This window comes from Acomys russatus, chromosome X (genome assembly GCF_903995435.1).
Source record: "Acomys russatus chromosome X, mAcoRus1.1, whole genome shotgun sequence".
NCBI classification, from domain to species: Eukaryota; Metazoa; Chordata; class Mammalia; order Rodentia; family Muridae; genus Acomys; species Acomys russatus.
Window position 1 is genome coordinate 30,964,364 of NC_067169.1, and position 13,557 is coordinate 30,977,920.

General features: G+C 48.0%; 1 protein-coding gene across 1 annotated transcript; it reads left to right on the top strand.

Annotated features, from left to right (window-relative positions):
* The first annotated feature begins 2,607 nt into the window (after positions 1–2,607).
* Positions 2,608–3,453, top strand: LOC127185785 (E3 ubiquitin-protein ligase RNF138-like). The gene has a single exon (XM_051142340.1). The coding sequence runs from the start codon at positions 2,617–2,619 to the stop codon at positions 3,364–3,366; it is 750 nt and encodes a 249-aa protein (XP_050998297.1). The 5' UTR covers positions 2,608–2,616; the 3' UTR covers positions 3,367–3,453.
* The last annotated feature ends 10,104 nt before the right edge of the window (positions 3,454–13,557 follow it).

Consider the following 13,557-nt stretch of genomic DNA (forward strand, 5'->3'; position numbering starts at 1 on the left):
TTTAAAGCAAGATAGTCTGACTGTATATTCTTAGTACGCTACACCCTATGGAAGGCAGAAGAAGCCAGAAATTTCAGTACTGTCTCATTGGCCAGAGCTGGGTCATCTATCAGCATCAAGGAAATATGGGGAAACATTTTTTTCTGCTATCTGTGATGTGAGGCAGCAAAGGATTAGGACAACTGCAGTGTCAGCAGCTGCTTGTTTACTTGAGCCATCATGCCTTTCTGCTCCCTTTGGATCAGGGTAGGAAAGCTCTTTCTGTAGTGTCATTTAAAATACTGGTGGCAGCAATGCTACCTTGCTGAAGCTGCACAGCAAATCTGGAAGCATTTCTACTCTCTGAGCCGGAGAAGAGAAATCCCAAGCTTATTATCAATGGTTATTAAGCTGTCACCTTCAGGTTAACAGTGGAATATTGCTCCCATCACTTATGCTTAGAGACGCACATTTCCTAACAAGGCTTGGGATTTTGAAAGAAAGAGTAACGTAAGCCTAAAGTCTTGGAAGGATGCACGAGGCCGCGATGATTCAGTCTCCATAGTAGAAATCATTATGCATATCATAAATCCAGAGATGCCTGAAATACAGTTCTGAAATATTATAGACCAATTATTTTAGACATTCTGTAGGAAGTGGGGAAGTTGTGAATATCTGTTATGGCATATTGGGTAGCTAGCTGTTTAACAAGACATTGTTTGCTAGGAAATAGTTCCGCAGAGGAATCAGCCATTGGTGAATCTCTGGCTCTGTTCTTTCCCCTTGATTTCATAGGTGCATCTAGTAACCAGTAAAAACAGGGAACAAGCACTGTGAGTATGAGGAGAGGTTTGGGATAGCTTCATAAACACAATCTCGTTTGATATTTCCAGAAGTCTGTGAACTGTTTCAATCAAGGCTCCTGGTGCCACTTTATAGATGAGCAATCAGAAGTTCTCAGTATTTCTTGGTTTGCATAAAGTCAGGCAGGAGGCAAATTTGGACTAAGCTCCTCTGTCCTTTTAGTGTCTTTTGTACCCCCGACACTTCCTCCCACCTCTCTCTCTCCCCCCTCCCACCCCCCCCCTCTCTCTGTGTGTGTGCGTGTGTGTGTGTGTGTGTGTGTGTGTGTTCATCTTTTGGATTTAGCATACCTGAGCAGCCTCAGAGGAGTGCCCAGGAGCATAGATGGTGCCACATAGAAAGATAGGCAGCAATGCTGAAGGCAAAAGGTACATTTTTACCTAATGCTTGGGTGAGAAATTTTTAAGTGAACAAAAAAGAAAATCTTCCTAAGACATGTGCTATCACTGCAAGTGGCTCCAAGTGACTAGGGACACTGATTCCATTCAGAAATCCATGTTGATGGCAAATGGTCAGGCTGTGAATGTTGTAAAATCATTGAGGACATCACTGATTTTGTTCGGTGACATGAGAGAAAACATATCCCCTGCCTCAGCCTCAGAATGGATAATTTCTCAAGCTTATAGTTAACCTCACACAATTCCTTGCTTACGTTTGCAGCACAAATTGGAAAATTCTAAGGCAGGGGGCTGATAAGAGGCCAGCTATTTGGCTTGTAGACTTCTGCCTTGGATGTATCATCCTCACCTGTCAAGTTTAAGGACTGATACGTATCTCAGTTCCCATTAATGAAAGGAGAGAATTGAAACAATGAATTAATGAAGATAATAGTCTTGCTAGGACTTTTAAATGATGCACTTAACTCTTTCTTTGTTGGTCTTTTAAAATTTGCAGGGCCAGTTCGTGTGTGTGTGTGTGTGTGTGTGTGTGTGTGTGTGTGTGTGTGTGTGTGTGTAGGTGAAGAGTAAAGAAACTTGGTGTATGTAAGGAGAGCCGATATGCCTACGTAGACACAGTAGCTTGTTAGTAGTGGTCTTTAATTTGCCACATAGAAGAATCAATTAGTCACTTGGGGGACTTTATGCAGAGCTAGGGATTAAACATAGCATTTTGTTCATGCAACCGAATTACAGAGCTGTATCTGCAGACCTCTTTTTACTTTTTCCAGACAAGGGCTCCCTACGTTGCCCAGTCTGGCCTTGAACTCGCGATTGTCCTGCCTCAGCCTCCCTTACTGGCTCGGATTACAAGCCTGCGCCACCAGGCCCAGCTGGACTTAAAAAAAATCTTAGTAAACGGACCTGGCCGCTTACGTCACAACCAGCTGAAGGCGCGACGCGCTGGTTGCTATGGAGGCCGTCCTAATGACCCCGCCTCCGGCTCTTGTGCGGTTAGCCACTCCGCAGTGACCATCAGCCAAGCAGCAGCAGTCAGGCTGCATTCAGCCGCGGGAAGGCTGCTGGCAGAGTGGGTGAGATCCTCATTACCATGAGCTTCGGGTTTGGCGGGTCTTGGGGCACATAAGAACAGCGCGCCACCCTTCACTCGCTAGAGATCTACTGCTCCAAAGCACAGTCAACTGCCGGACTGAAACGTGCTGAAATCGGACCGCGCGCGGGGCCACCTGTCCACCGATCGCCCCCGGAGAGAGGCAGCCTGACCTAAAGCGCCACTGGGAGACGACCGAGTAAGTCGAGCTCCCGGCTGCCACCGTCACCTCGGCAGCCGCCAGCCGCGAGCCGCCATCGCCTTGGGCCTCCACCCGTTACCACCATGGCCGAGGAAGAGTCAGCCTCCTCGCCTTACACGGAAGATGATTTCTACTGTCCCATCTGCCAAGAAGTATTTAAGACGCCAGTTCGGGTCGCGGCCTGTCAGCACGTCTTCTGCCGAAAATGTTTCCTGTCTGCAATGAAGGAAAGCCGGATCCACTGCCCCCTGTGCCGTGGAAATGTGACCAGGAGAGAACGAGGATGTCCAGAGAGGGCCCTGGATCTTGAAACCATCATGAAAAGTTTTCCAGGAAACTGTCGGTGTTGTTCCCAACGGGTTGAACTCTATCGCATGAGACAGCACTACAAAACTTGCGAAAAGTACCAAGATGAATTCGGAGCTGGAGCTTCTTCAACTGCTCCAACTTTTCAAATGTCTCCAGATTCCGTGGGTAACAGCAGCAACGAGGCATCCATCTCGGAAAATGCGGAGACTTATCATGAAGAAGACGACAGTGCCAATCCACCTAACCAGCCTACCTACGATTGTCCCCTGTGCGAAGAAGTTAACATGACCAGGCAGCATTTGTTGGATCATTGCAACCGCAGCCATCGAGGCCACCTTGTTCCAGTTATTTGTCCAATCTGCCTGTCTCTTCCATGGGGTGACCCTACCCAACTGACAAGAAATTTTCTTAGTCATCTAAACCAAAGGCATCAGTTTGATTATGGAGATTTCGTCAATCTTCAAATGGATGAGGAAACTCAGTACCAAATTGCTCTGGAGGAGTCTTTCCATATTAACATCTAGAGAGACTTTTCCTTAGCGATGTAATTGCTCCTAAGGGACAATTTACACGAAGTCATCATTTCAATAACTTGACGTGTTTTAAATAAAAGTAATCAGTCTGACCTGTTTTAGTTTTTCTCTTATTATTAAAGGCGCGCTACTTTAAAACTTAGTCCTCTGGAGAAGACCTGGGAGGAGGAGTGGCGAGGGATGGGGGAGAATAAAAGGAGGGTGGGGAGTGTGAAGTGAAGGGGGAGGAACAAGAGAGATGGGAAGGTTATGGGGAGGAGGGATGGGAGAGAAGAGGAACACAGAAGGGGGCCAGGGAGGAGGGAGAGGAATGGAAAAGAGGAGGGGAGTAAGAAGAGAGATGGGAGGAGGGAAGGGATGGGGAGAGGAGAAGTAGATGGAAAAGAAGGGGGAAGATGGGAGAGAAGAGATGGGAGGAGGGGTGGGACAGGGAGAAAGGAGGAGGGAGGGACCTGAATGGGGAAGGGGACGGGGAAGGATGGGAGAGAAGAGATGGGAGGAGGGGTGGGACAGGGAGAAGGGAGGAGGGAGGGAGCTGAATGGGGAAGGGGAGGGGGAAGGATGGGAGAGAAGAGATGGAGGAGGGGTGGACAGGGAGGAGGGAGGAGGGAGGAGATGAATGGGGAAGAGGAGGGGGAGGGATGGGAGAGAAGAGATGGGAGGAGGGTGGGACAGAAAAGAAGGGAGGAGGTAGGGAGATGAATGAGGAAGGGGAAGGGGAAGGATGGGAGAGAGAAGAGATGGGAGGAGGGGTGGACAGGGAGAAGGAGGAGGGAGGGAGAGAATGGGGAAGGGGAGGGGGAAGGATGGGAGAGAAGAGATGGGAGGAGGGGTGGACAGGGAGGAGGGAGGAGGGAGGGTGGGACAGGGAGAAGGGAGGAGGGAGGGAGATGAATGGGGAAGGATGGGAGAGAAGAGATGGGAGGAGGCGTGGGACAGGGAGGAGGGAGGAGGGAGGGAGATGAATGGGGAAGGGGAGGGGGAAGGATGGGAGAGAAGAGATGGGAGGAGGGGTGGGACAGGGAGAAGGGAGGAGGGAGGGAGATGAATGGGGAAGGATGGGAGAGAAGAGATGGGAGGAGGGGTGGGACAGGGAGGAGGGAGGAGGGAGGAGGGAGGGAGATGAGTGGGGAAGGGGAGGGGGAGGGATGTGAGAGAAGAGATGGGAGGAGGGGTGGGACAGGGAGAAGGGAGGAGGGAGGGAGCTGAATGGGGAAGGGGAGGGGGAGGGATGGGAGAGAAGAGATGGGAGGGGGTGGGCAGGGAGAAGGAGGAGGGAGGAGGGAGGGATATGAATGGGGAAGGGGAGGGGGAGGGATGTGAGAGAAAGAGATGGGAGGAGGGTGGGACAGGGAGAAGGGAGGAGGGAGGGAGATGAATGGGGAAGGGGAGGGGGAAGGATGGGAGAGAAGAGATGGGAGGAGGGGTGGGACAGGGAGGAGGGAGGAGGGAGGGAGATGAATGGGGAAGAGGAGGGGGAGGGATGGGAGAGAAGAGATGGGAGGAGGGGTGGGACAGAAAGAAGGGAGGAGGTAGGGAGATGAATGAGGAAGGGGAAGGGGAAGGATGGGAGAGAAGAGATGGGAGGAGGGGTGGGACAGGGAGAAGGGAGGAGGGAGGGAGATGAATGGGGAAGGGGAGGGGGAAGGATGGGAGAGAAGAGATGGGAGGAGGGGTGGGACAGGGAGGAGGGAGGAGGGAGGGTGGGACAGGGAGAAGGGAGGAGGGAGGGAGATGAATGGGAAAGGATGGATGAGAGAGAAGAGTGGGAGATGGCTGGGACAGGGAGGAGGGAGGAGGGAGGGAGATGAATGGGGAAGGGGAGGGGGAAAGGATGGGAGAGAAGAGATGGGAGGAGGGTGGGACAGGGAGAAGGGAGGAGGGAGGGAGATGAATGGGGAAGGATGGGAGAGAAGAGATGGGGAGGAGGGGGGGGACAGGGAGGAGGGAGGAGGGAGGGAGATGAGTGGGGAAGGGAGGGGAGGGATGTGAGAGAAGAGATGGGAGGAGGGGTGGGACAGGAGAAGGGAGGAGGGAGGGAGCTGAATGTGGAAGGGGAGGGGGAGGGATCGGGAGAAGAGATGGGAGGAGGGGTGGGACAGGGAGAAGGAGGAGGGAGGGAATGAATGGGGAAGGGGAGAGGGGGAAGGATGGGAGAGAAGAGATGGGAGGAGGGGTGGGACAGGGAGAAGGGAAGAGGGAGGGAGATGAATGGGGAAGGATGGGAGAGAAGAGATGGGAGGAGGGGTGGGACAGGGAGGAGGGAGAAGGGAGGGAGATGAATGGGGAAGGGGAGGGGAAGGATGGGAGGAGAGAAGAGATGGGAGGAGGGGTGGGACAGGGAGAAGGAGGAGGGAGGGAGATGAATGGGGAAGGATGGGAGAGAAGAGATGGGAGGAGGGGTGGGACTGAGAGGAGGGAGGAGGGAGGGAGCTGAATGGGGAAGGGGAGGGGGAGGGATGGGAGAGAAGAGATGGGAGGAGGGGTGGGACAGGGAGAAGGGAGGAGGGAGGGAGCTGAATGGGGAAGGGGAGGGGGAGGGATGGGAGAGAAGAGATGGGAGGAGGGGTGGGACAGGGAGGAGGGAGGAGGGAGGGAAATGAATGGGGATGGGGAGGGGGAAGGATAGGAGAGAAGAGATGGGAGCAGGGGTGGGACAGGGAGAAGGGAGGAGGGAGGGAGATGAATGGGGAAGGATGGGAGAGAAGAGATGGGAGGAGGGGTGGGACAGGGAGGAGGGAGAAGGGAGGGAGATGAATGAGGAAGGGGAGGGAGAAGGATGGGAGAGAAGAGATGGGAGGAGGGGTGGGACAGGGAGGAGGGAGGAGGGAGGAGGGAGGAGGGAGGGAGATGAATGGGGAAGGGGAGGGGGAAGGATGTGAAGAAAGAGATGGGAGGAGGGGTGGGACAGGGAGAAGGGAGGAGGGAGGGCGATGAATAGGGAAGGGGAGGGGGAGGGATGGGAGAGAAGAGATGGGAGGAGGGGTGGGACAGGGAGAAGGGAAGAGGTAGGGAGATGAATGGGGAAGGGGAGGGGAAGGATGGGAGAGAAGAGATGGGAGGAGGGGTGGGACAGGGAGAAGGGAGGAGGGAGGGAGATGAATGGGGAAGGGGAGGGGGAAGGATGGGAGAGAAGAGATGGGAGGAGGGGTGGGACAGGGAGAAGGGAAGAGGGAGGGAGATGAATGGGGAAGGGGAGGGGGAGGGATGGGAGAGAAGAGGTGGGAGGAGGGTGTGGCCAGGAGGAGGGAGGGGAATGATTGAGAAAGAGGAAGGGGAGGGATAGGAGAGAATAGAGACAGGAGGAGGGAAGGGATAGGGAGAAGGAAGGGGGAATGTATGGGAAAAGGGTGAAGCAGGGATTAGAAAGAACAGATGATAGGAAGGGGAAGGGCAGGGAGCAGGGATGAAAATGAATGGGAAAGTGGAGGGGGATGGGAGTGAAAAGGACTGAAGGAAAATGAGGAGGGGCAGTGAGAACAAGGAGGGATGGAGGAGAGCCTTGGAAAGAAGGGAGGAGTGACAGAGGAAGGTAGTGGGCATATGGATGGGATGAACAGGGATACCTAAAAATGAAAATGTTATGATGAAGAGCATTATTTGTATGTTAATTTAAAACAGTCAAAAAGTATACCAAGAAAAAACGGCAAGAAACAGTAAACCTCACAAACCTACCTAAGCGGACTAACTAGCTGACAGAGCCCTGAAACACTTGTCCTTACAGCTAATTACCTCTCTAGTCTATCGTCTAATAAAGTGGATTTTAAGAAGAAAGGTCACAGAATTGTTCTCCAAGAGACTCAGAAAGTTAGCCCTTACATTGCTCCCTCCTACTGACAGTGGCACAGGGGCAACAGGAGCCATTTAGTGAACTTGGAATGCTTCCTATATAGGAGGCTGGCCTTGAATTTACCCTTCTGCCTCCACTGCCCAAGCCCTGGGATTATAAGAATGCACTGTCATAGCCATTTTATGCAGTATTTGCAGTGAAATTAGGGCTTTGTGCAGGCTAGACAAGCATCTACCAACTGAGCCACACTCCCCCCATGAACTCCCTAGTACTCTCCTTTTATTAAAGAATTATTCTTTCACAATTTCATTACATAGATACAATGTATTTTGATTATATTTTCCCCTATTATCCTCTCTTATCCTCTTCCACTGATGTCTTCTTCCCAACAAGTCTTTTTACCGTGTTCTTGTCTCTTTCATTTGTGGCCCACTGCATTTAATTAATGTTGTCTTTCTGCAATGGGTGGGGATTTTTTCCTTCTCAGTGGCAACTTTATCAGTCAGTAGCTAACACTGAGGACTATGACCCTCTCCTGAAGCAACCACTAACTGCCTAAAACTCCTGGGGGTGGGGGTGCTTATGAGCCCTTTACCCTAAACAGTGATGAGCCCAGTCTTGTGCAGGTATTATGCAGGTAGCCATTGTGGCTGTGAGTCCGTGGGTATAATAGATATGCCATGTCCCAAAGACAGCATTTCACCGCACTCTTCTCCATAGTTTGGATCTTTACAGTCTTCCCATTCTCTCTTCTTGATGTTTCCTGAGCCTTGGAGGAGATGATATAGAGGTCTCTCATTTAGGGATGAGCACTCAATAGTCACTTATTCTCAGCACCTTTACCAGTTATGAGTCTCTCTATTAACCAGTGCCCATTTCCAACTGAAGCTTCTCTGATCAAAGTTGAGCAGCACCAGTCTATAAGTATAACCACAAATATTCAGAAGGATATTTGACATCATGTAAAACAATAGTAATAGGTTTCCCCTTGGGGCCTATGACCATGCCAGCCATGGGGCTTTTACCAGGGTTATATTGTCAGGTATGGAATTCTCCTCCTGTAAAGTGGGCCTAAAATTCAATTAGAAAGCATTTGGTTATAACCATAACAGTTATACCACTATTTTCACTATTGAGCCCTCTTGCCTGGCAGGTTATAAAGGGTCTAGTGCTGGGTAAGGCCACTGATAACTGTTTGAACTGCTGATGTTAAGAATATCTTTTATTTATTCTTTGGCAATTTTATACATGCATACAATGTATCTAGAGTCTCTTTATCCAACTGCTCCCTCCCACTCCCCCCAGCCACCTTTAACACATCTACCTCCCACTTTCCTATTTATCTGCCTTCTCTCTCTCTCTCTCTCTCTCTCTCTCTCTCTCTCTCTCTCTCTCTCTCTCTCTCTCTCTCCCCCTCCTTCTTTCTCCCATTGAGCTCAGTTAGTACTGACTGCTGTAATATTGACTGACAACTCCGGAACTTTTTTTAAAAGGAAACAAATTTATTTATTTATTTTTAATTGATAATATTCATATTACATCTCAATTGTTATCCCATCACTTCTATCCTCTTATTCCTTCATCCCTCCTGCTTTCACCCTATTCCCCTCCCCTATGAATGTGACTAAGGGGGGACCTCCTACCCTTGTATATGATCATAGGGTTCAAGTTTCTTCTTGGTAGCCTGCTATCCTTCCTCTGAGTGCCACCAGGCCTCCCCATCTAGGGGACATGATCAAATATGGGGCATCAGAGTTCTGTGAAAGTCAATCCCCATTCTCCACTCAACTGTGGAGAATGTCCTGTCCATTGGTTGGATCTGGGTAGGGGTTTGATGTTTATTACATGTATTGTCCTTGGCTGGTGCCATAGTTTGAGCAGAACCCCTGGGCCCACATCCTCCTGTCATAGTGTTCCTCTTGTAGGTTTCTAGGACCCTTTGGATCCTTCTATTTCCCCAATCTCTCATACTTCTCTCACCTAGAGTCCCAGCAGGATGTCCTCCCCTCTGACCCACTTTCCTGGTGAGTGAAGACTATCATGGGACATGCCCCTTAGGCTAGTGTCCAGATATAAGTGAGTATATACCATGTGAGTCTTTCTGCTTCTGGGTTAACTCACTCATTATGATCAGTTCTAGTTCAATCCATTTGTCCACAAACTTTGGAAATTCTATGTTTTTAATAGCTGAGTAGTATTCAATAGTGTAAATGTACCATAGTTTCTTTATCCATTCTTCTACTGAGGGACACTTAGGCTGTTTCTATGTTTTGGGTATTATGAATAAGGCCACTATGAACATGGTTGAATATTTATCCTTGTTGTGTGCTGGAGCATCTTCTGGGTATATTCCAAGGAATGGAATAGCTGGGTCTTGGAGGTAGCCCTATTCCCAGTTTTCTGAAATAGTGCCAGATAGATTTCCAAAGTGGTTGTACTAGTTTGCATTCCCACCAGCAATGAAGGAGTGTTCCTCTTTCTCCACATCTTCACCAGCATGTGGTGTCCCTTGAATTTTTTATCTTAGTCATTGTCATGGGTGTAAGATGGAATCTCAGAGTTGTTTTGATTTGCATTTCTCTGATGACTAAAGACGTTGAGCATTTCTTTAGGTGTTTCTTATCCATTCCATATTCTCTGTTGAGAATTCTCTGTTTAGTTCTGAGCCCCATTTCTTAATTGGATTATTTGGTTTGGTGGTGTTTAATTTCTTGAGTTCTTTATGTATTTTAGGTATTAGCCCTTTGTCAGATATACAGACAGTCTGTAGGCTGTCTCTTTGTTCTGTTGACAGTGTCGCCTGCCGTACAGAAGCTTCTCAGCCTCATGAGGTCCCATTAAGTCCTGGGCTGTTGGTGTTCTGTTCAGGAAGTTGTCTCCTGTGCCAATTTGCTCCAGGCTCTTCCTCACTTTTTCTTCTAACCAATTTTGTGTCTCTGGTTTTATGTTGAGGTCTTTAATCCACTTGGACTTGAGTTTTGTGTATGGTAACAAATATAAGTCCAATTGCATTTTTCTACATGCAGACACCCAGTTAGACCAGCACCATTTGTTGAAGATGCTATCCTTTTCCCATGGAATAGATTTGGCTTCTTTGTCAATCAAGTGACCATATGTGTGTGGATTCATTTCTGGGTCTTCGATTTGATTCCATTGATCAACCAGTCTATTGCTGTGCCAGTACCATGCTGTTTTAATTACTGTTGCTCTATAGTACAGCTTGAGATCGGGTATGGAGATTCCTCCAGAGGCTCTTTTATTGTATAGGATGGTTTTAGCTATTCAGCTACAGAACTTTTATCCTGAATGATCATCATGAGCTTCTCCAAGTGCTTGCTTGATCCCCCTCCCCCCAGTTTTACAGTCTTACAGGCACTTCACATGCAACTGTAGAAGAACAATCTCCATAGGCTCTAAATTGGAGGGGTTTCTTTGAACAAAAATGGATATTCACATTAAAAAAACCCAGGAGTTTATTGCTTGTATATTTTACATGTGAAGATGATGTTTTCCTCCCTAATGCGAATAGTTAGCTAAAATGTGCTTTTGACTTCAGCTTGAAGATGTATCAACAGCATCTTCAACAAAGCACAGGAACTTTTTAGAGAAGTGCCAAGAGTTTCCCAAAGAACAATTGGACAGTTGGTTACAATTTGGTAGGGGGCTACCACTGGCACCTGGGTAGAGGCCAGGAATGCTGCTAAATAGCCTAGAGAGCACAGACAACTCTCAAGAAAGGATCAGCTGATGCTACACCATTAAGAGCACTTGGTGGAGAAACTCTACTTTAACATTTTTATTTTTAACAAAAATCAATTTAGTTGATGTCAGGCATCAATTTAGGGGTGATGTTAGAGTTGGAATTGCCAATGTGTATTCACACATGTGAGAGAGGAAAGCCATGGTGTGAAACTGTGATGAGCACTAAAGAAAATAGTGTGGTTTTGTTCTCTTTCTGAACCTTGTGATGGAATGTGTGGAGATGAAAATTATTAGGCAGCAGAATAGTGTTGAAATGGTGGTCATGTGAGAAAAATAGCAATTCTTGCTCCCATCACAGAGAGCAAAAAGCAAGCCATGTACATTTTAATATCACATTTTTGCTAAATAACATTTGTAATATAGATAGATAGATAGATAGATAGATGAGTGAGAACATTTTGTTGCTTACCCTCATGCAGTATTTTTTATAGATCTTAAAACCCATAGTTTTTTGCATCCCACCCTCCCCACACTCTGGCTCTGGCTTCTTCTCTTCAGACTCTCATCTGCAATTACTGAAGTCCACCCACACAAGCAATTTCTCCTGTGGCCATCTAGGTTACCGCTTGCCCAGTTCTGTCTGAATAACTTGTGCCTGTCCTGTCCTGTCCTATCCTGTCCTGTCCTGTCCTGTCCTATCCTATCCTATCCTATCCTATCCTATCCTATCCTATATTGTCCTATCCTATCCTTTTTATGACTGTCCTGAGAATGAACCTTGACATGGAACAATCAAGCGTGCTTGCTACCAGATGGTCACCAGCCCACTAGGAGGTTGTGCTTGGCTCCTGAACATCATGCCTTGCATTTAGCAGGCACTTATCTCCTGTGTCCTTCAATCTACTGTAGTGCCCTTTGCCATTATAGTGATTCCCCAACAGTCAGACAGGTGAGGCAGAGCAATGGACTTCCCAGCAGGAGATATGAAGCCTAAATGAGTCAATTGTTCATGAAGTACTATGGAAAGAACAGCTTTTAACTTAGTTGCCCATTTAGAGATCCAGAAAATGTCCATGTATATAAAAATTTGTTCCTCTGGGGATATAGCTCAATGGCTCAGTGGCAGTGTGCTAGCATGAGGCCATGGCTTCTATCTCCAGCACCACAAAATGGAGTGTTTGTTTGATTCTGGCTCCCTTTTTAGATCAAGCTCTCACAGTCCCGTTACTTTTGCTTCCTGCAGGCACTTTCCTTGCCAACCTTTACTTTGTCATCTTGCTCTTAAGCCTAGACTGGTCCAGCCTATAACCTCCATTGCTAGAGGACTTTGTTTCTGCAGGGCTGCTAGCCCATGTCAGTGAGCTTTTGACACCCATGCTTATAAGAGGGTATGATTAGACCAGTTTGGCTTCACATCTTCTTGGAAATGTTATTGTATCTCCTTTTGGGCTGGGCTTAATTTCCTGGGCCCTAATATGGAGATACTCTGGGCCTTCATGTCTACTTAAAGCTAGTAGGAGATATTACTAGGAAAGATATTTCTTTTGCCATCTCATCCCAGACATACACATCTATACAGTGCAGCCTGAACAGTCCTCTTAAAATTGTCAGAATCACATGGTTTGTGATAACTGCATACCACAGTACCAAGATTCTCAGCAAACACGAGCACCACCAGCCATATATTATTTCTAAATCATATTACATGGCCCAAACTTCCTTAACTTCACCGGGTCCCAGATTTCCTTTCCTTTCCTGTTCTCTCCCTCTCTCTCACCCTTTTTCCTTTTCTTCTCCTTTTCCTTCCCTGTCTTTCCCCTTATTTCTTTTCTTACATTGTTACTTCCTTTTCTCCCTCCCTTTTCTCTCCCTCTTTCCTTCCTTCCTTCTTTCTTTCCTTCCTTCCTTCCTTCCTTCCTTCCTTCCTTCCTTCCTTCCATCCTTCCATCCTTCCTTTCCTTCTCTCTTTCTCCTGTGCAGGGACTGTATTGATGGACTAGGGACCCATAAATGAGAATGAATTCACCAAGTACAGAAGAAGGAAAGAGAAATAGGCTTCAGTATAGTGCATTGGGCAAGACAGCATAGAGGCACATTGAGGGGCTTTGGTACATGTGTGTAGGGTGTCCAGGTAGAGGTTCAGTGTCAGGATATCTCTTTAATAATTGTAGTTGGTGCTTATTGTGGTTAGCAACTGTTGACTCTGTTTCTTAGCAATTAAACTTTATTATGCAACCCAACTAGCTTATACAAGAAGGAAAAAGGTTAAAGGGACAAAAGAGTGAACCTTCCTGTAGCCGTTCCATGGGACGGGTCCTTAGATGTCTCTCTGGCCTGCTTGCTGATCCAGCTTGTCTGCTGCTCTCTCTGCAGCCTACTTTGTTATTCTCTCTTCCCCAACTCCTTCAGTCACTTGAGCGGTGAGGGTCCATTAGAAAGACAATAGTCCAGGTGGGGTTCCCAGGCCTGTTTCCTGAATTCCAGACCCAGGATGGCTCCACTCAGTCTGTCACAAGGTATTCATGGGGTGCCCCAAGGGTAAAGCCCGCCAAGATTGCTCCCATCTGTGACAAAGCTTACTCCTTCCCACAGTAGGTAGACTACATTATCATGTAGGTCAGAAGCCTCCAAATTTGTTGAGCTACCAGCAAAATTAGTTATTTACTGCTGACAAAGCTTACTCCTTCCCA